Source organism: Neolamprologus brichardi, chromosome 22 (genome assembly GCF_056152115.1).
Source record: "Neolamprologus brichardi isolate AB-2024 chromosome 22, ASM5615211v1, whole genome shotgun sequence".
In the NCBI taxonomy this organism is placed as follows: Eukaryota; Metazoa; Chordata; class Actinopteri; order Cichliformes; family Cichlidae; genus Neolamprologus; species Neolamprologus brichardi.
The window spans coordinates 7,644,426-7,667,327 of NC_142124.1; the positions used below are offsets into that span (position 1 = coordinate 7,644,426).

Consider the following 22,902-nt stretch of genomic DNA (forward strand, 5'->3'; position numbering starts at 1 on the left):
AACAAATAGCACGGGTGTGCATGTAACACTTTTGGTTCTCTTAAAAAAATTTAAGGTATTTATGAAAGAAGATGATTTGATGATGTCATTAAATTGAACATAAATGTAGAAATCACAATAAATGAATAACAGACTAATAATAATGACAAATAATTTAAATCCTCAGTGGAACAGAAGCACTGTGTGTTGCCTAATGCAAGTTAGCAATGCTGAAAGGGTTACTGATGATGTCAGACAGCTTAAAATTGGTGAGCTGATTATAGAAGTAATAAATCTGGCTCCTTGAGGTTTCTGAAGCGCCCGACTTTTTGGGTTTCAATTATAGTCTCAAAAAATACAAGGAGAGTGCAAAACGAAGGCATTAAGAAAGTATAATTCACGTTGAGAAGAAACCTCCTGAGTGGTAATCAATATTCTGTTGTCAAAATAAATATTGAAAAAAAAATCAAATATACCTTCTATATTGATTTGAACTAAAAGTAATTTAAAGAAAACAGATAAGATTAAGAAAAGTGTGATAAGAGAAAAAAATACTGAACAAAGATGTAGGTTACCAAATAATCTAAAAGTTGCTTGTTATTGGCACCCGTCATGTTGTTGATAAGATGCTGTGATTGTTGCCTCATTGAAGAGCTGTTAAGCTGCTATATGATGTGCTATGATCAAAGATTCCTCTACTGCTGGATCAACTGTAGGCCAGCAGAGTTATAGAGCATCCTGTCAAAGCTGGAGGCCTTACTGTCCATCCACTGAAGCGCATTTATATAAAAGCCTCAAACTGAAAAAATAAGCACAATTATTAGACGACATCCGAGGGGAAAGCCACAGATGAGCCTGCTTTTACTTCATTTCCCTCAATTATCAAACTCAAGGTCCCCTCTTCTCTGTATTTAAAAAAAGGCGTGCTGCCAGCGATCCATTACATGAGCAGGGGAGCCCCGGCTTCTCTAGAGAACCGAGTAACCTACATTTCTCCTCCATCTTCTGTTACCACAAATACGAGAGGATGATACCGGCTCCTGACTTTGACATGTGATCCCTGCACGTAGGGATGTACACAATAAAAATGAGATAAAGCTCATCTCTGCTGCCTTCACAATGACACTAAGCGTTTTCTTGTATTCAAGGTTCATGCTGCTCACAGCTCTTTATTGACATTTGCTAACCACCATTATTAAAACCAATAACTAAGAAAACAGTGATTATTACATCTGAGTGTTACACGATAACACTTTTAATAACAAGCCGCAGACGTCTTTATCCATCCCATAAATAAAAGACTAGAAATTTCTTCTCATTTCTTTGACATTTAAGGAGACGAGGCTTTTTTCAGAGGATGCTTAATGACAGCTCAAAAGAAGCCCTGTGATTAGTGAAAATGTCAGTGTGCATGTGAGAGTGGATGCATGAGGAATAATTCACGACAAGAAGAAAAAAACCTTTTTGCGGAGATATTTAGTGATAAAAAGACGAATAATATGAGAGCGACGTGTTTCCTTTTAAGAGTCTTTTCAGGAACAAAAGGTTGGTCCAATGTCAGCTTTTCTACATTAGAGCTGTAGATGCTCTGCCTACGCAATTCGTATTACTTATTGATTCAAGTCTGTTAATATAAGGGACTATAAAGCCTTGATCAGTTATACTCAACTTACCACCAATGGATGGCCTAGGGGTGACACAGGATGTTCTCAACAAAGATACAAACAGGAGGAGAAACTATACATGACTGAAAACCTAAAGTCAAGGAACTCATCACAATGGCAGCTAGATGTAGGCACAGTGGGTAAACTAAACTACAGAACTGTGCAAACACTTGGTTTCTGGCAATAATTATGAACGGTGGGATGTCACACTGACAGGAAGTAAATACGCTGAGAACACTTAAATATTTTCAAACTAAAATGGGGAACAAAAAGTAACCAAAAACTCTGGAACTCTTAACTGTTTTGGTTGTTTATTCATTTCATTTGATACATATATCCATCCATTTGAGCCTGAGTCACTGGGCAGAAGACTTCCTTCACCCCAGCCAAATCTTCCACTGGGGGACGCTGAGTCGTTCCAAAGCCAGCTGAGAGATATAATCTCTTCAGCATCCAGGAGGCGTCCTGATCAGACACCTGAACAACCTCTATTACTTGTATATTTCTTTATTAATTGGTGCAAAAGCAATTCCTGAGCAAAGCAACCTGAATGTCTCCCTGCTGCTGACGTTGCTTATATTTCATGTGTTGTATAAAGCTTCATTTTGATTGAAAATGACACACTACATCCATTTTCTAAACTTCTTATCCAACCATGACATCAGGGGGCTGCGCTGCACCCTAATCCCAGCTGACACAGGGAAAGAGGCGGCAAACACCTAATCCGTGACAATGGCAGGGCTAAACACAGACAATCATTCATGCTCACGTCCACACATCTTGCAGTCAGCTTTGAAATGTCCAACCAATCTCACGTCAGGATCCAGCTGACCAGCAACGTTCAAACTAAGAACCTTTGATGTGCAACAACTGTGCTTTGCTCCTGTCACCTTTAATGTTCCATCAGAGTTTTCCCCTTGTAGCACTCAATCTTATGGAGCTAAAAGCTTCAGGGTTATCAACTAACGAACGCTACAAACCAGACACATATATTTAAAGAGGACTTAAAACTGTGGGTATCCGAACTCAGCCTTCATTGACTCACAAAAAAGGCAAAAGGAAGAACTCGGACAGAAGCAGGAAAAGGCAGAAGACAGACACAGTAACACTGTTGTCTCTTATGCAGCAGGTTTTTCATAGAAACTCAGAAGATTTTTCTCAGAGCATGACGTCCCAGCACATTTCAGACCCAGCAACACCCTCAGACAAAAATAAACAAAGCAGGTAGTGTATACTGGGCAATGCAGTGAGGAGTGCTCGGACCTTTACACAGGAAGAACCAAACAACCGCTCCACAGACACATGGCACAACACAGGAGAACAGGCTCACATCTTGACCCATGTAACCGTAATAGCTAACAGGATGTTGGGAGGCAATGCCTCACAAACGACCCTGTGATGGCAATGACCCATGCCATGACTCGCTTTGGCTCATGATTACAGAGTTGGTCAATGACTCTCAGGACCACCTGCGACAGGACAACCCCACTGTGACTTTAATACGTTGGACTCCACATCTGCTTTTTAGAAAAAAGCTTCTTGGATTAGAGCTGAAAAACAAATCCAGTTGCCTTCACTTCAGTTGTTAACACTACTATGACCTGGACGACCGAGAAACTACACAGACACCAAAATGAATCAATCAAAAGTGGTGCTGAAGCTTCTGAAGACCTCTCTGAATAGTCTCCCTCCTTCATGAAAGCAGGTAAAGTTGTGCCTGAAAGCCCCACTCTGCTTTTATAGCGGTCAATCTGCAAAATTCTGCCTCTTCACCATCTCCTGGAAGCTTCCCTTGAGTGTTGCTCGAAGGCAGAAAGATAAAGTATTACATTTATCAACTCACCTGCGACCCGAACCACCGCCCTCTCTGCTGGGTCCAACACTGAATCTTGGCTCTTCCTCTTCTTCCTCTCATGTTTGGACAGGTTCCATGGCAAAGTGTCTCCCGGTGGGCCCACAAGTCCTGATGTACACGGGGATAACGACCCCCCTGAACGCTCGCTACGGAATGACGGCTCGCTGACGCAGGAGCGCTCACTCAGAGTATCATCATCCGAAGACTCCATCTCTGCTTAGGGCTGCAAGGAGGAGAAGGAAGGGGAGGAAGGATGGTAGGAGGAAAAAGGGATGTGGGAAGGGTGGGAAGAGAAAAGAGGTCAGAAAAGAAGGCCAACGTGGAAACACTCGATAATTTATTGCTTGCTTAAAGTGTGATCACGCAGGGGTCATGAATGATGCAAAGTTGTAACATAACAACAGTAGTAATGTAGCAAGACGGATGAGAGAAATGAGGAAGGAGAATGAACTGGGTTAAACTAATCATTGTGTCCAGATGATAGCTTCAGTGTTCAGGAAGCTGCAGATGTGCAGCGACAGCTGGATGGAAGCGAAACAGCGGCTCAGAGAAGAAGACGACACACATCGCACTGGAAACGTCTGAGGCGAATAAACAAAACATGAAAGATGTAACTTTGAGACACAGATGAAATTTCATCCTTAGCTTCAGTTGATCAGAATGCATAAAGCGGACCACTTGCTTCACCCTCTTAAATCGCTATTTATGTGCTTGGACCGACACATAAATAATGCACAGACTGCTTCTGCAACACGGAGGCGCGGTGGTTTGAACTGTGCCTCACAGCAAGAAGGATCTGTGTTCAAACCTTGTGATTAGCTGATGCTTTTCTATGTGTTTACATGTTCTCCCTGTGCCTGCATGGGTCTCAGCACTCTGGCTTCCTCTCAGAGGCCAAAGATGGCATCATGTGACATTAACTGGTAAGTCTAAACTGGCCATAGATGTAGTTATCCAATCACAGTCCTAACACTGTTGACCTGTACATCACCTCTCGGATGGATGCTTCTAAAATAGATGTGGTCCATGTTCCTACATTACTGAAAAAGCTTTGAAATTTTGTACATTTTGTGGATTTCTTTACCCCACATGACATTTTTGCAACATTTATTATTTAAAAAAAACCATCTTTCAAGCTTTTTAAAAACACACTTTTCTTCAAAGTTGTGGGTGCACTGACAAATTGCTCAAATGGGAACTCATTCCAAAATGTTATTTATTTATATTTTTCCTCTATCTTAGAGATAGTTTCAGTGTAAGTTGCCCAGTTTTGGACATATCAGGTATAGAGATGTCTGCGTTTTCCTGATTACAGTGGAACTCAATGACACTCGCTTCGTGGTGCTCAAACTTTTGATAAACTCCACAGTGATATTTCTTTCCAAAAATCACAACCAGATCGCACAAACAAGTCTGCAAGCTTGTCGTGAGCAGACTCACACTGTTTCCCTTTGGCTGAATTAGACTGCCAGCTACATCACAGCGCTGAAGCATCTATCCGTGATGAGGGGGGGTCATGCTCCTGACAGCATAAACACTGACGCTGTCCTCCCTCAGCTGAGCTGTAAGGTTACAGCTACATTTAGAGCCCCTGGACAAACACAAAGATCATGCAAACTTTTAAGACATAAAAAGAGATAGAAGCTGGTGTAACTGCTCCAGTTTGGACACACACCAGTTTTTATAGATATATGGAAGATTCCAGGTGTGATGGAAGAAAGTAATCTCGGAGCTGAGGTGGGGGGATGGGAAACAGTTCAGCAGGCTGAGCAGAGGCAGTGATGAAAAAGGAGCAGCGAGATGAGATTTAAAAGTCTGAGTAGCGTTTCTATTTTTAAAGAAGAGTCAATATGCAGGAAGACAGAAGAGAGGTTTTTCCTTTGTCTTCGTCTGGCTTTCACTCCTTATACCGTCTCACGTTTCTGCACTTCTATCTGTTGCTCATCTCCACTCTTTAACCTACCTCTCTAAAGCGAATTAGGGGCTGCAGGCGTCATACACACAAGAAGGAAGTGTGTGTGTGTTTGTAGGACTCTGGAGACCTGATGAACTGATCCGTCCATCTCAGGATCAATACATCAATAACTCTAAACTCAGCACCTCTATTCTGAGAGAATGAATTGCCTTATATCAGCTCTTATATTTCAGCTCCACAGGGAGTCCCGGCAGTTCTATGCTGAGGTTTAAAAATGGGGGACAATAATATCAAATGCAGCTGAATGCATGAGCGAGCAGCAGGATGCTAGCTTGTTATTGTGAAAAAGTACATAAAAGTACAGGTGTTATTAGCAGCACTAACAGCTGCTTTGTTCTAATCAAATGAGTCTGTGGACTCTGCGTGAAAGCAGAACCCTGAAACTAAGCAGCTAAATGGAATTCAGCCTCGATTAACGTCATCATTTATGACATTTCCTCCCCATTTAAATCAGTGCAGTGGGTAAAATATGCAGACTTTGACCTCAGCAGTAACTATAAAGTGGACTCAGCACAAACTATAAATTATGGCAGAGCTGTTGTTTTTGAATGCACAAATAAATTGTGTTTTTCTTGTTTATGTCAGTGTTTATCAGGGGATATTTTGATGATTTTAAACAAGAGTAGAATAAGTTATAATCTTTAAATAATTAGAGATGACATATTACTTTTATTTCCTTGTTTTCAAAAGCCCGCCAACTTCACTAGACGGGGATACTGTTTGTTTTACAGTTCATCCACCGACAGAGCTAAAAGCGAACACTGCGACCTCTGAGAAATGAGAAATTCTCCTCAGCAAACAATCGGCTTAACCCTCAAAGTGTTGCAGATTGTCGCTGAATAACTTCTGCTTGCTGCCAAAGACTTCGTCACAGTAGATCTGTGTTTACCCCCTCCATGCTGTAGCAGACTACACTGTGGAAAGACCTGAGAGGTGGTCACAGAGTGGGAATGATTCACTGGACGACGTGTGAGTCCAACACAACGGCTGAGATTTCCATCTGCTCCGCTGCTGCCAAAAATCCTCCTCCTCCACCTCCGCTGACTGGCCTCTGGCTAAACCGCTGGCAAAACCCCACTTCCTGAATCCCTCCGTCTCCCCAGCAACGCCGCGAGGAAGAGGTTAAATGCCTTCCCAGAATTCTCAGCGACCTCACTGGTGTATAGCTGTGTGTGTAAGTCTGGTTCCCTGCCGCTTTCTGACAGTGAGTCAGTGCCACTGCAACAAGCGGTTTTATAAATAGAGCCAGAACTGAGGCTTCAAAGCCGCACCGTGTCATTACAGCTCCGTGAAGACAGAATGAGAACTTTGAAGAAAAAGAAACTACCAGGAGGAGAAACGCGAGCAAGAGCGAGCTCACTCCTTCTGTGATGAGACCCTCACCAAGGCGTTTTTACTCACAGACACAGCTTTCCTCAATAAGACCATCAAACAAAAGCACACACACAGTTTGGTGAATTCCAGCCATTACACTTTAAAATATATACTTAATTTGAGCCCTAGTTTCTCAAAAGTGCTTAATTTAATCATTGCTTTCTGACACACCAACTGTTTAATCTTTGCTTCATGTCTACAGAAGAATTACCACCTTTCAGGTGTACACCTTAACCAACCAGTGAAGTTACAGGTTGCCTCTCTTCCTGTTCACACTCACATATCTATTTATATGGAAGATTTTGAAGGAATTTAATAGGCGGCCAGAAAAGATTTGAGTCACCAATTTAATATCTGACCAAACATGCTCACAATTGGCACTTCTTAATAAAAGTCAGAGTTTTATGTTGTATTATTTCGTCATGGTAAAGATAACTATTGAACTTTTAGAAATAAATATCACTTCAGATTTTTTCCAGTGAGACATTTGTGTACAGTCTGTTAGAATTATTGGAGAAATGTGTGATTTATGGTTAAATATTGAGTTTTTTTGTAAAGTGACAGTGACCTTTAACCTCCGCTCACCACAATTCTAATCAGTACCTTCAGTCCAAGGTACTCAGGGGATGTGCTGCCATGATTGTTGCTGTCATTAATCACTGGTCTATGAGTCATCACTCCATGAGAAGCACAGGTCAGTGATGAGTCCCTGTCACTGCACTCAGCTCTGGGTAATCTGCTCCAAATCCCTGCAGGAACATCCATTCCTCTGCATTTCTGCCTCTGTGCCCTTGGGCCTTTCCTCCTTCCTATTAAACTTATTATATCCCATTAATTATGATTTTAAAAAAAGCAAATGACCAGTAACATGCAATCCAAACACAGAGAGGCCAGCGGGTTCAAACCCACAACCTTCTTGGTGTGAGGCACTGACCAACACATGACTGTGGTTCATAAAAACTAACCCTGTTCCTCTTGATTTGATTTTAGACTTTCAGTTAAACATTTTTAGACAATAAATATAAAAATGTGCCCCAAATTGAAACTATTTGTTAGATGATTTTTGTTATTAATTTCACAAATCTACTAACTGATAGATCTAAGAGGTATCACGCGACTCTGAAATGACCCACAAATGTTCTTCGAGCCTGAATAAATGTCTTTAAATTATTTGCCTGGTTTGATTAAAGTCAAAAACATCCCAATTACAAAAGGGAGAAAAGCACTGAATGGTTAAACAACACTGCTGTTGCTTAGGTTTTCTATCAAACAATAATATTGTAATACAGGCGTATTTGTATATATAGGACATATATACACGCAGAGCTTTTGGCCTCTTCCTGTGACAGACTGTAGCAGTTCAATCAAACCAAACAAAGGTACTGGATGGTTGACTGGCCTGATTTATAACTCGCAGCCAGGATTTACATGGACACGGTCTGTTCCCACAGCTTAGTCTCAGCAGCGTGTGTGTGTGTCTGAATGTGTGTGTGTGTGCTGCAGGAAACAAAAGTAACATAAAACAGAGAGAGACTGTGACAGAGATGTAGAGTGAGAAAGAGCGACGAGGGAAGACAGGAAACGAGATTTGAGGAGCGAGAGAAATCCAGACATTTGCAGACAGACAGTGAAACTCTCGTCTCTTCAGGGCGGCATTCCAGCATGGTAACAGCCACTGATGAGAGTTCCACTGACATTCATGCTCATTGGACAAAAACAATCCCTGACACACACCTTAACATAAAGCCACCAAACAAGAAAACACAACTGATTAACATGTGACTCATTGTGTACATCCTGCAAAATCTGGGAACCTGCATGCTCCCAACTAACCCAGTAAAACCTGAAACAACCCCCCAAAATAGACTGAGATATGAAGTCTGACAAAGAAACTACAAACTGTAGTTGATTGAAACTAAGTTATTACCTTAACCTGACCTATTTTTGTATTCTATATATTCTAAATATTATAATGACATCGAAATATACACAAACAAATTCAACAAATTAAAAAAAGAGCATTCAAACTGCTTTGATTGCACTTATGGAAAAGTACGAAAAATATTTATCGTTGTTTTCACTAGTAAATGTGTAAAAAAAATGAAAACTTTCACAGACTACGCTGAGTATTGTGAAGACTAATGTACACTCTCTGGTGTGCTACTAATCAAACGCACTTAAACAGCTGATTATCAGTAAGCCTGGCCACCTCTATAAAAGCAGATGTTTTGACAGTGTGCTGGTCTGGAGCAGTTAGGTGATTCACAACATCACAATCTTCCCAGGAGTGGATGTCCCACCAAATTCCTCCTGAGGTCAGACCGTGTAATGCTCAGAGAAACTGTAAAAAACTAAGAGCTACATCTCAGACTCTACAGGCTTCAGTTAGCATGTTAGAGTTAATGACACTCCAATTGGTGAAAAAATTAACAAATAAAATATGTTATTTTTTTAGAATCTAGAATCAAAGTACAGCAATGACGCAGTGAAAGTACAGACCTTAGCCAGAAATACTGTGGTGGGACCTTATGAGAGCTATGCATAAAAGAGTGTGAAGAAAACGAACAAAGTTTAGCAAGTTTAGCTCAACAATATGAAATACTGACAAAGGCATACAGGATACTGCTACTAAAGCTGCTTCTACAAGCTGCTGGATTATGAGATAAGCTTAGTTTTTCCGGTAGCTGTACATGTCTTATACTGTGGTTTAATATAATCACATTTATACAAACTATATTTTTCTATTTCCTTTTTATAAGGGTGCACTGATTAGCTTTATCCAGTAATGCAAGTAGCTTTAGCAAATGCTAGCTTACCCACTGTTTCTATTTCTGATGATTAAAATTAAATACATTGAATTTATTATTTGGTTGACTGACCTGATTTATGTGGTGCTGCTAAATCCAGTCAAAGGGGGGAAAAAAATCCCAGATAAACATACTCAACTTAAAAGCTAAATGCTAACTAGTCTAGCTTATTGAAAAAGGACCTGCCATATTTTATGCTTTTAGTTTTATGGTTTTCCAGTTTAAGTTGGCTTAAATCCCTTTAGATCATACTTACATTTATTAGATTACAAATAAACAATATACGTTTGGAAATATATGCTAAATAAAGAACTAGAGTCAGCAATCAGTGATTAGCTTAGCATAAGGAAAAACGGCTAACATTACTAACTGCAAAACGTCAATTTAATTCATTTTTCTTTTGCTTTTAAAAACAATATTGCATAAAAAGATGATACTTGCTCCCATGTCTGTATTTAACATATAAAGGTAGACAAGATTATTGTTTGTTTTTGTTTCTTTGTGTATAAAATAGATAAATTACATATTGAGTAAGAAAGATTAGCATGTCACTGAGCTGAAGGGTACAACCCTGTGCCCAAAAAGCTGAGATTCTGTGTAAAATGCAAATGAATCTAAAAATCAGTAAAGCTTCTGAAAACAAAACAAAGATAATATATCATATGCTAGAAATAAGATTTATTGTTAAAAAAAAAACCTGCTTAAATTTTATGTTTGTTTAAAAAAAGGTTAGCAAAGGGGCATGTTTACATCTGTGTTGCATCACCGTCTCACTGTGAAAATCTGGGAAATAAGGAGAGCCATATCTATAGTTTCCAAAGCAAAACCTTTTCCCATTTTGTCTTATAGGATGTAGCATTTCAACACTTCCACGCTTGTGCTGCGTGTCTTCTAAAGGACATATTTCAATAAGATAAGTCAGAAAAAATGGAGAAAGGTAGGACAATGTAAGTGATGCAACTTCTTTCCCTCCCGTGCATAAATGTAATAAGCATATCTAAAGCGTGTTCCTTACGTCAGTTATTAAAAGTGTAAATAGTCAGAGAATGAATGAGAAATGCCTCCCCTTAAACTGCAGCTGCCAGCTATGATGAGTAACACACCAACGACTGACTGACTGGATAAATGAATGGCTAGACTGAGCTCCCCCACGCGTGCACACACAGACATACATTAATACACATGCAGACACTCACACGAAAGTATGCATGCAGAAATACACAAATGGGACTGGACTGCCAACAAAGCTGCTTGGCATGAGTGTACTGGAGTCCATCAACATGAGAGTGAAAAAAAAAAAGGACAGCTAAACAAAAGAAAGAAAAGTATGTGCATAGATGAGCAAGGATGACACAAGAAACAGGATCTCTTATTTGAATGACCTGATCGTTTGTCATCGTATGCCTGTCTTGTATACGCTCGTCAATATTTACTGCTCCAGGATGTGGCGATAAGTAATGTTAGTGTGTCTGGCTTTGTTCCACCTTTATTCACTCATGGTAAAAATGCTCTCTGCAGACCAGAAAGCTGCAGGGAGAAGAAAATCAACACAGAGAGTCTTGGCCAGACAGACAGACAGACAGACAGAAGAGGTGCCAGTCGTGAATTTCACAAAGAGCAGAGGGACGATTTCAGCACCATAAAAACAATGCTGAATGACTAAATGGATAAGTCAGTTTGTTCCCAAACAAGTCCCAAGATAAAAATATCACACTGGCAACAAGCTAGTGAACAGGATGGAAAATATAGTTGGATGTTTATCCTCGGAAGCTGACGGAGACTAAAGTAAAGCTAAAATGTGAATGAAGTTCATTCATCAGGTGGACACCACACTCCAAATGAATGATAACATGCCCACTGGTTCTCGAATGGAGGTAATCCTAGCCTGATAACAGCCAGAACCACTTGAAGAGGAAGGATTTAAAGCTGTGAAATGAGGCAAGGATCATACTATATGCTTGGAAAGTCTTCATTTTCCCTCATTATCAGGCTTTTTAAAATAAAGAAGATAGGTTATAATCAGCCAAAAAAATGACTTGTGTCCACACCAAAGCCATAACCTATAATGAAGCAAATGAAGCACGGTGGAAACTACATGTTTGCTATAAAAAAAAAGAAAAAAAAGGAGAGATGAGTAAAAATCCAAACATCCGCTGGCTCCCAGTGTCTCAGATGTTCAGATTTAGCTGCTTTTATTGTTTTTGTTTTTAAGTTTATCAAAATGAGCAGTTTAGATATATTTATATATTCCAGCATGGATTAACTAGTCTTTTGTTTTTATTTTATTTCATTATAAATTGAGCATCTCTTGGCTTTCAACTGCTGGACGTACAAAAACAGGAAACCTGGAGGTGTCACCTTGAGCTCTAGGCGTCTATAATGTCCACTTTTCACTTGTTTATGACAGTAAGCAACAACAGTTTCCACTGCTGTTAGTCTAAATTGGATGATCTGATTGAAATAAACCAGACAGTCCACAATTCATTGCAAATTAAATAACAACCACGTCTCACACTATAACAGTCCTGTCTTCTATCCCCATCCTCACAGACATGTTGGTGCTTTCCTGCACTGTAACATGCAGTAGTAAGGAGGTGTGCAGAGGAAAAAATGGAAGAAACCAATTTAAAACGACCATTTAAATGGAAATGAAGGTTTGAGAGTGTTAGGAGTGTAGTAGTCTGAAAGCTGAATGTCCAGCATAAGGCTAGCGGGAGATGTATATTTGACCATCTGGTGCTGAACGGCAGGAGGGGACTCCTGCTTGAATCCTGTTTTTCCCTCCCTCTGGCTGCACCTTGCACATTATATCGAGTATTTTCCAGACAGATAGACAGCCTGCAGTTATGGAGCCCACTGGGATTCATGCAGCAGGTAGAGATGGGGGTGCTGCTGGTGATGATGGGGTGTCTCTGGATGTAATTGGCTGCAGGGATCGCACGGATCAATAATGGCAGCCTCTCACGGGGCGTGTTGGTGCACATATAACAGAGATATAGCTGCAGCTGGTGTTTCGTGTCACCAGCGTTGCACGCTTGCCTCGCTCTCTCTCTGTCTGTCTTTCCCTTTGATTGTGAGGAGGGAATGTGTTTGCATGAATGGACATCAGACATGGAGCCCAAACGCTGTGTGCGCGCACTGAAAGGCTGGAAAGCAGGGAGCTCTTTGTCCAACACACGGCCACTGCTTGGATGGATAACACCAACTAATTACATTTATCCATTTGTGGTTGGCACTGTTGACTAAATGCTGCTTCCATACTGCTGCTGCTGAGTGTCTCATTAGGAGAAACAGCCACGGCAGCCTTCTCACGACCCAGAAACCCCCTCTATATCTATCTCAGTGTGAATGTCCGCTGGTTATTTCCAGCCCAGCCCTTCAGCACACAAATCATGAGCAGTGTGCTTAGAAACAGGGCGGATGTATGAGATTACTAAAACTTGCAGTGCATCACGCCAATAAACGCAGAGCTAATGAGCAACACGTTGAGTCTGGGGGAAAAAAAAACAACTCCATCCATATATTATAACCTGTGCATAAGTTATGATTGGTCTGCAGTTCTTATTGAACATGTCTGTAAATAGCTTTTAAAGTGAGTAACAGCGATCCGTTTTGAGCTGATAAGCATCAGTGTTTTGTCCCTGTAAACACTCCATAACAGCAGCGGGCCTGACAGCTCGTGAAAACACATGATCACGATGGTTTGAACGCGCACGAGAGAGTGTGAAGCACAGACACGAGCTGCCTGCCTGCACGAGCTCCGGAGCCGCTTACCTTCCCCGGGGCAGCAGCGGTCCTGGAATCCGAGCACAGCGCGAGGGAGGCCGGGGATGCTGCCGCCGCTGCTCCCTCTCCTCCTGGGGGTAGATGGGTGGATGGAAGCTTGGATGTTTTCCGGCTTTGTATTCAAGGTTTTTTTTGCTCCAAAACCGAACCGACACGCAGCCGGTGGGATGAGGCTGGAGAGAACAGCGGGCAACGTGATCCTGAATGGTAATGGCTGTCCTATTCCTCCTCCTTTCCCCCTCTCTCAGTCTCTGCTTCTCTCTCTCTCTCTCTGCTCCTCTCGCCTTCAGCAACCCCCCACCAGCCCTCCTCTCCCTCTCCGCTTTCACACACACACACACACACAATCTCTCTTTTCTGTTAAATAGGCTGTTTTCACGGCTACGATACTTAACCCATGACTACTGAATGTGTAAGTGTCGCGGAAATTGAGATTTCGGGTGTACTCCTGCGTCATCTGTGGCTCAGCAGCACCGCCAAACCCGGACCGAGACGCGCGCACACACATTCACTGACACACACACACACACACTTTCTCTTAAATCTCTTAGAGAAAAGGGAAACCACAGGCGTTCACGGTGGTGCATTTGCTCCATTCACATATTTCGGGATTATGTAAAAGAAGCAGCGCTTGATCTGGTCCGCGCTTTTACGCCACACGCGATCGTATTATTCTGGGATTTTATAATCCCTCCGTACTACCATCGCCACCCCTCCTCTCCCTTCTCCAAACAGCTGGAGGAAGGCAGGGAGTATCTTAAAAAGCAATTGATTACAGCTGTAGGAACGGAGCGCAGTGGAAAGCATTGGGCGAGTTTGGGGTGCCGCTCCCAGTCTTCTGGGAGGAGATCCTTCACAGTCTGAGCTGACGCTGGGGTCATTTAGGAGAAAACTGGACTCCTGGAACAGACCGGACTTCACAGCTCTGTATCTAAACATATATAATTTAATTAAATAAAAGAAAAAAAGGACTATATGAAGGTATCTCTAATATGAAACCACAGAAGATCAACACAGATTCATGCAGTTATCACTTTGGCCCCATGTGGCATTTTCATGTGTTTTAGCTCACTGATTTGGGGTTGTATCATGCTCCAGTTTGCCTCCAGAAAAACACAAAAAGGCTCCAGGAAAAGGCCTCTAAAACAAATTAGTCTTCACCTGATTTAAATGTCACCATCCTCCCTTTCAAGATCATCTTCTCATGCAGCTCTCGATCATGTTAAACACTGCTTCTCTTTTTAAATTGCTCTCTGGAACTTTTTACCGCCCTGGTCTGGGCTCTGTTTCAATCTTCTCTTTTCACTAAACTGACCGTCAGGTTGCATGTGATGATAAAAGCTAAAGTCTGAAGTGGGGTGATATATGTGGGTTTCATTAAGGAGCGTACTGACCAAACTGTAGTGGTAGTGTTCAGTGCAGTGAGTAAAAATTATGTTTTTTAAGGTATCAGTGTATTTGGCGCTCAGGCTGATAAGACGTTGGTTTAAATCGGTACCACTGTAATACCTGGATGTATGGCAGGTTGGGTTGTCCAGCCACTGCTGCAGGATAATCCCAGTTTTCACCCTCCCTCCGTCACAGCTGATCAGCCCGGTCACAGAAGGAGAAGCACAGCTGGATTATCTCTCTCTTATCTCTTATCAGCGCATGAACCACCAGCTACACAAAGTGTAAAGTTCACTGATCTCAAGATTTTTTCACTTGCAGTTAATTATTGACCAATGCTGAACTGATCATCGTTACATTGTGTAAAACTTTGTTCACAGCTGGAATGTTGTGATAATCGGAAGCATAAATCATTTCTGGAAATCTTTTGCAGCGCAGGCGGGATTATCTTTAATTTCCAGTTTAATAAAGCCAATCTGGATTTGAACTGGAAAACAGTGGGACCAGCTGCTTTCAGAGTGTGTGACTCAGTCCTCATGGAAAAACAGTCACCCACACGTGAGGACAAACAGTCAAAACCTCAGAGGAGGTTGGTGAGACTTTAACACTCTGGGGACTTAGCTGAAACAAAAAGATAGAGGGATACAGAAGGTATCAAGCAATCATTGTGACGAGTCACATTTCTTTCTGTTGCAGGAAAAAAATCCACCATGTTTGACCTTCAAATGACCTTGAAAACAAGACCTGATGTCAGGAATATAGGCAGATCACTGGCAAACTAAACTCACTCAGCTTTGGTAAACAAATCTGAGAATCAGTGTGCGATAAAACATACAAATATAGCATAAACTCATCTCCATGTCATGACCCCCCATTAATTTTGCAGAGGATCTGACCTCTGTGTTCTCACTGGTGGCTGCAGGGATGCATATAATTAAATCTCATGGTGGAGTCTGCATGTATAAAAGAACCAGAGGACGAATAAACAAAGAATTACCATAAATGCAGCCATGAAACGCGAGTGGGTTGAAGAAGAAGTGCCTGGGTGTAAAATCTGAGGAACCCGAGTGTTTTATCTGTGCTCCTGCTCCATCTTGTGGTGGCTCATGAAGCCTCCTAACCCCGTCAGCCTGATTTAAAGGCTGCTTATTGACTCAAGGATGTCAGGGAGCATCCATTCAGATCCATCTCTCATCAGGGTGGTTGAGCTGTCCCTCGGGAGCACTCGCTCACTGATCCACAGCACACTTTACTAAAATTAGGTCAGTGGGTTAAGAAAATAGACTTCACTTTAACTTGCACTTACATTAAGACACCGCAGAGCAGACTGCTGACTACAACAACTGGAAGGGCAGTAAATCATTTCATAGAAGTCAATAAAGCAGCTGTGGTGAGGATATTAATTCAACAACTGTTGGTTTACTCACTGCATCACTCACAGGCCAGACTTTTAATGCAAACATTAAATTCTGATTTAACCAATATTCAGCTCAACATTAGGGTTTAAGGGCTAAACACACAGAGCACTTTGGAAAATTACAATAACAAAAGATGAAGGGTAAACCAGCTGTTATACGTGCACATTTCAAACCATTAAGTCTGATAACTTCCTGGAGGTTTTTGAGGAACGCTCAACTGGGAGCAGACCAGGAAGTCATTGAAGAGATCATATACCTCCTCTACGTAGCCAAACTGCAAACACAGAACTGCAAGTGCTATGTTTTATGTGCTATGTAATTTTTACAACAATAAAAACAGTGCTGCATTCAAATGTTTTAGGAGCATTTAGTCTTGTTTCATTAATCTTAACCAGCTCGCAATGCGTTTTTAATAGTCACTTTGCTTGTGTGAGTTTTGCAAAGGAGCTATTCCATATAGTAATAATAGATGCTCTATTAGTGTAAAATAGAAATACTCAGTACCTCAAATTCTAGTCTTTTTTTGTTTGCTGTTGTTTTGTTTGTATTTGAATATCTTGCTAAAATCAAGCGAATGCATAACAGTGTCAGTTTACTGTTTTTTTCCTTATTACAAAGTACTGAGTTTGTACATTTTTGAGAGCCTGTAAATAGAGCCAATACATTTAAAACTGCAAATGAATTAAGATGAGAAATAAGATGAATCCATCTCCTCAAACACCCTTATATATAGTGTAAATTTCAGAATATTATAAGGAAGATAACAGGAAATGAGAAGATGACGACAGTGGGTGATAACATTTATTTGCAAACTTGTACAGGTGAATGGGAAATAAGAGATATCTGATTGGCTATACACAAGAACAGAACTGCGGACAGCTGGATGTTCCTTCATGGAGTCTGTTCAGCCTTGCCTGTGTGGTGGTTCGGCGGCGTGTATTTCCCCTCCTTAATCAGCTTGTCGCGCTGCTGACGGATGGCATACAGCCTTTCGTGCTGCAGGGAAGATGGGGAGAAGAGAGAGAGATATAACAGGAATACAAAATAAAGGGTGTTCTGCATCACCTTCCATCCATCCATCCATCCATTCGCTTCCGCTTATCCTTTTCAGGGTCACGGGGGGCGCTGGAGCCTATCGCAGCTGTCATAGGGCGAGAGGCGGGGTACAAGTAAAAAAATATAGTTCTTCTGCCACCATCTTTTACTCCTTGTGTCACTGTTAAACACCACAGGCTTTAGCTCCATTGGCTCTACAGTCCCTACCACGGTTCTGTAAAAGCAGCAGCTTCCTGTCCACATGCACTCAGCAGAGATGCAGGCATTCCTCTCAAACGGCCTGTTTTAATGAATGCTGATGTTAAAATTTGGCATAAAGATGCCACACAGTTAATCTTTAAAACATGTCCTCAGTGGAAGCAAATCTGACGTGAAACCTTGAGGCCGAAGCGGACATGCATCTTGACTCAGCACTTCATCCCGCTCCATCATGTTTTCAAATGATGACACACGGCTAACAAGCAAAGAGCGAGAGTCTGAACTTTGTGCTGCTGCTGCACTTCCACCCAGAGCTGTCAGTCTGTCTTCTGCTGACTCCTCCACTCTGTCAGATAGGCTGTCTTCAGTTTAACTACATTACTTTGCAGATTTGAAATGGACGCTAGTTTTTCTTTCACTTTTTAAATAGTTTTCTTATTATTGCATGACAATCAAGTCATTTAATGCCACAAAGGTTAACAGAGATGCCAACATGTCAAATACTCAGGCAAAATAGGCTGGTTTGTTGAATTAAGTAAGTAAAACTTTATTTATATAGCACCTTTCTAGATAAAAGATCACAAAGTGCTTCACACAAGGATAACAAAGTATAAAACAAAACAGACAACAGTTAACAAAATGCAATTCTAAAAAAATGTGTTTTTAGTTGTTTTTTTGAAAGAAGCTACTGAGTCCACAGATCTTATGCTCAGTGGGAGAGAGCTCCACAGTCTGGGAGCCACAGTGGCAAAAGCTCTGTCTCCCTTAGCTCTCCACTTTGTATAATGAATGATAAGTAGACCCTGGTCACATGACCTAAGAGACCTGCTTGGAACATAAGGCTGTAGAACAGGGGTGTCGAACTCCAGGCCTCGATGGCCGGTGTCCTGCAGGTTTTAGATCTCACCCTGGGTCAACACACCTGAATCAAATGATTAGTTCATTACCAGGCCTCTGGAGAACTTCAAGACATGTTGAGGAGGTCATTTAGCCTTTAAATCAGCTGTGTTGGATCAAGGACTCATCTAAGACCTGCAGGACACCGGCCCTCGAGGCCTGGAGTTCGACACCTGTGCTGTAGAAGTTCAATGATGTAGGAACGTGCTTGACCATGAAGAGCTCTATAAGTCAGTACCAGAATCTTGAAGTTGACCCTGAATTTGATGGGGAGCCAATGCAGCTGTATTAGCAATGGTGTCACTTCGATGTTTCGGTCAGAAGTCTTGCTGCAGCATTTTGAACAATCTGCAGACGCTGCAGGGAGTTTTTGTTTAAACATGTAAACAGTGAATTACAGCAGTCCAGTCTTGATGAAATGAAAGCATGAATGACAATCTCCTGTCTTTGCTCCTACGCAGAGGTTTATATTAATATTCCAAAAGGAGTCAAAATGAAGACAAATAATGAGAAAGCAGATGGCCACATCACAGCAAGCATAATTGACTAACAGCACGTTGATTTTTTCCCCCCAATATAAAGATAAACTGTAGTGAAAGTGCTCTGTCCAACAACACATGGGCTGTCATGCCAAGTGTGGTGTGGAGGAGGTGAGATTCAGGTGATGTGTTAATTTTTAACAGTTTGAGAGAAGATTCATCCTCTTAATGGAACTAGATATAACTTACGGTTCTAGCTTTTTCAACTATCCCCTAAAATTAGATTACTTTAGTATCTAATCGTTATTTCTGATAATGCAGCAGCCGTTAATTAAACCAGTACAATTTGCACAGAAGCAGTAGAGTATGAGGAGTCAGATTACCGTCTTCTGCCTGTGCATGCACTCATAGAAGTCCTCAAACTCCAGCTGGCACTCCTTCTTGGCACGGGTCTGCCCGATGCCATGAGAACATTCAATCCACTCCTTCTCGAAGGCGTGGCAGCGTGCCGCCCGCTTGTTGGGCTGCTCTCCACTCTGCAGCAACAGCCAGCGGTCCAAGTTGATACCAAGCCGCGACTGCAGATCCACGAACGGCATGATGCTGAACGAGGAGAGGCACAGGACCGAGAGAGATTAAAGTGAGGCAGGACAGGGCATATTTTATGCTTTTAATTTAAAATTAAACTTAACAAATTAAAACTAGAATTTGTAAGCTGGTCTAACTGAACTCTAGACATATCAGTAACTGTAATCACCGAATAGCTTATATCAGTATAAGTATACAGGTATTTGGATCTACAGTATTTTATATCTATAAAGGCAGAAGTAAGGATTTTAATAAAAACTAAGCATTCATGAGTTTTTAAATATAGCAAGCAAAAAAAAAGCAAAAACTCAAAGTGATACAATAAAAAAACGAGTTCAACTAAATCAACCTAAATTCTGCCTAAATCAGGGGGTTGTGATTTAGTGGTATTAGTGATGAAACTTACAATTACATATCAAATGTAAGAATAAACTATAGTAAATAACAAGCTCCTGTAAAGTCCTTTTCATATACTTTTGTACATTATCCCCCTTCTCTTCAACTTCTCTCAGCCAAACTATAAAAAACAACAATAACAACAACACAAAAACAGAAAAAAACCCAGAAAAATGAATAAAAATAAGGACAAATTTTAAAAATTTTATTTTTAAATCCCAACATTTTTTATGTTTGATTCTTTTGGCCACAGTTATCTTTAAAAATCTGCTACTATGACAGCACTACCCAGTTTAAAGGAGGACAGTAATTTAAGTATTTTATTTCTATATCAACAACAAAATAAAAAGCTGGCTATTTAACTTATAGTGTTTCATCATCTTTCAGCTGTTGGATCATCTGTCTCTCTCTCATACAAGCCCTCTACATGTCCTCCTTTTACTACATTCTTCAGACAGCATATCCCCTCTCTCTTCTCTGCACATGCCCAAACCATCTTAGCCTTGCTTCTCTAACTTTGTCTCCAAACTGCTCAAACTGATCTGTCCCTCTGATATACTCATTTCTAATCTTCAACTCGACCACCTGTCTTTATGATAAACCAACCATCGTCGAGTCATACACAGCAGGTCTCACTACATTTTGCAAACTTTCCTCTTCGCTCTTTCTATCACAAATCAACCCCCGACACTCGTCTTCACCCACTCCACCCTGCCCACCTTAAAAATATAACTACAAGCAGACTAATCATCCTCACATCTCCACAGAGCCATGGAAAAAATCTGGACTCTTAGTAAACGCCAAACTGTCTGCTAACAGCTAAAAGTAGACAGTCCCTCAGCCCGTCGTAAACATTACAGGAAAAACACAAAGACGAAAATATTCGTATCTGTAATTAAAGTTAACAAATGTATGAAGTAGTTATGGCTGTGGAAATGAATCCGTTACATTACGTGAATATAACCTGCTGCTGAAATCACCCTTCAATGACAGCCAGCCATGCTAATCACAGACCGCGTTTATTTCACAGTATTTGCTCACTGACGCAATTTTCAAACTTCATTTAAAATCTGCGGTGTAGCAAACACGTCCACAGCTTGTTTACGTGTCGCTATTTCTCGTTAAATGTTTGTATTTACCGTGTTTTCTTCAAGGCGTTTTAACCTTCCTCCGATTCTGCACGCCCCGCTTTACGGTTGCTGAACAAAAACACTGCCGTAAAGTGATCGACTGGGGTGGAAGCACATCTGCCCTTCTTTTGCACCACCGCCATCTGCTGGTGTGGCCTCAAAAGTACAGTTACATTTTATTTAGCAATTTAACAAAGCTGTGTTGAAGCAGCACCAAGGTTTAGCGATTTTCAGAATAAATTCGATGATTTTGATAATGTATAATATTAAAGTATAAATAAAGTATAATAAGATATAATAATCCTAATGCAATGTTGCTTTTAAGAGAACTATAGAGAAGATTATGAGGAGTTGCACTGTTTTTCTGTGGCTCTAGATAGAGCATATGATAGGGTTACAAGAGAGAATGAAGCTGCATGAGGAAGTAAGAAGTGGCAGAGAAATATGTGAGGCTGGTGCAGGATGTGAATGAGGACAGTGAGACAGTGGTCAGATAAGCGGTAAGAGTAACAGATGAGTTCAAGGTGGGGGTGAGATTTTGGTTTGCAGTGGTGAGGGACAGGCTGACAGCTGAGATCAGGCAGGAGGCTCCGTGGACTGAGAGTAGGGAGCAGGTAGAAGAAAGCCTGGAGAGGTGGAGGCATGCTCTGGAGAGAAGAAGAAGAGTGAAAGCCATTAGAAGCAAGACAGCATATGTGTCTGTGAATGAGAGGAAGACAGATATAACAGGAGATGCAGGGAGAATGAGTAGATGTTGGATAACAGTATTTTTTAGTTTTTCTACATAATAAAGAAATGTGGTAAATGAAAGAAATGTGTCAGTACAGCTCTTAAGGCTTAAATTGTAAGAAATAAATGCATAAAATGACAGAAATTGTTATGGGGCTCATTGCCCAGATTGCACTTTAATTATAATTATAGTTTCTGGTAATTCACAGAAGATTTCCTTGTTTTTGAAACTTTGGACTCATTGTGGAAAAACAGAACTTTTTTATAGCCGATAATGATCTGTTACTTAATTACTTTAGTGTAGTAGGAATGGCCGTGGGTTACGTCTCCTTATAAACAGGAAAAGCTGTAAAACTTAAAATAAAGGCTGAAATCTGTGCCCTCCTTTACATTTTTCAAAGCCGTCCAGTGGGTCAGATTGGAGTCTTTGCCGGGCTGAGTCTGGCCCCCGGGCCTTACAGTGGGGCAAAAAAGTATTTAGTCAGCCACCGATTGTGCAAGTTCCCCCACTTAAAATGATGACAGAGGTCAGTAATTTGCACCAGAGGTACACTTCAACTGTGAGAGACAGAATGTGAAAAAAAAATCCATGAATTCACATGGTAGGATTTGTAAAGAATTTATTTGTAAATCAGGGTGGAAAATAAGTATTTGGTCACCTCAAACAAGGAAAATCCCTGGCTCTCACAGACCTGTAATGTCTTCTGTAAGAAGCTTTTCTGTCCCCCACTCGTTACCTGTATGAATGGCACCTGTTTGACCTCATCATCTGTATAAAAGACACCTGTCCACAGCCTCAACCAGTCAGACTCCAAACTCCGCCGTGGCCAAGACCAAAGAGCTTTCGAAGGACACCAGGAAAAGAATTGTAGACCTGCACCAGACTGGGAAGAGTGAATCTACAATAGGCAAGCAGCTTGGTGTGAAAAAATCAACTGTGGGAGCAATCATCAGAAAATGGAAGACATACAAGACCACTGATAATCTCCCTCGATCTGGGGCTCCACGCAAGATCTCATCCCGTGGGGTCAAAATGATCATGAGAACGGTGAGCAAAGATCCCAGAACCACACGGGGGGACCTGGTGAATGACCTGCAGAGAGCTGGGACCAAAGTAACAAAGGTCACTATCAGTAACACACTACAACGGCAGGGAATCAAATCCCACAGTGCCAGACGTGT

General features: G+C 41.3%; 1 protein-coding gene across 1 annotated transcript; it reads right to left on the reverse strand.

Annotated features, from left to right (window-relative positions):
• Positions 1-17,030: 17,030 nt before the first annotated feature.
• On the reverse strand, positions 17,031-21,115 carry ndufs5 (NADH:ubiquinone oxidoreductase subunit S5). The gene is made up of 3 exons (XM_006794436.3): positions 21,001-21,115; positions 19,261-19,480; positions 17,031-17,243 (listed from the first exon to the last, which is right to left on the reverse strand). The coding sequence occupies exons 2-3, from the start codon at positions 19,474-19,476 to the stop codon at positions 17,139-17,141; spliced, it is 321 nt and encodes a 106-aa protein (XP_006794499.1). The 5' UTR covers positions 19,477-19,480; positions 21,001-21,115; the 3' UTR covers positions 17,031-17,138.
• Between the last annotated feature and the right edge of the window lie 1,787 nt (positions 21,116-22,902).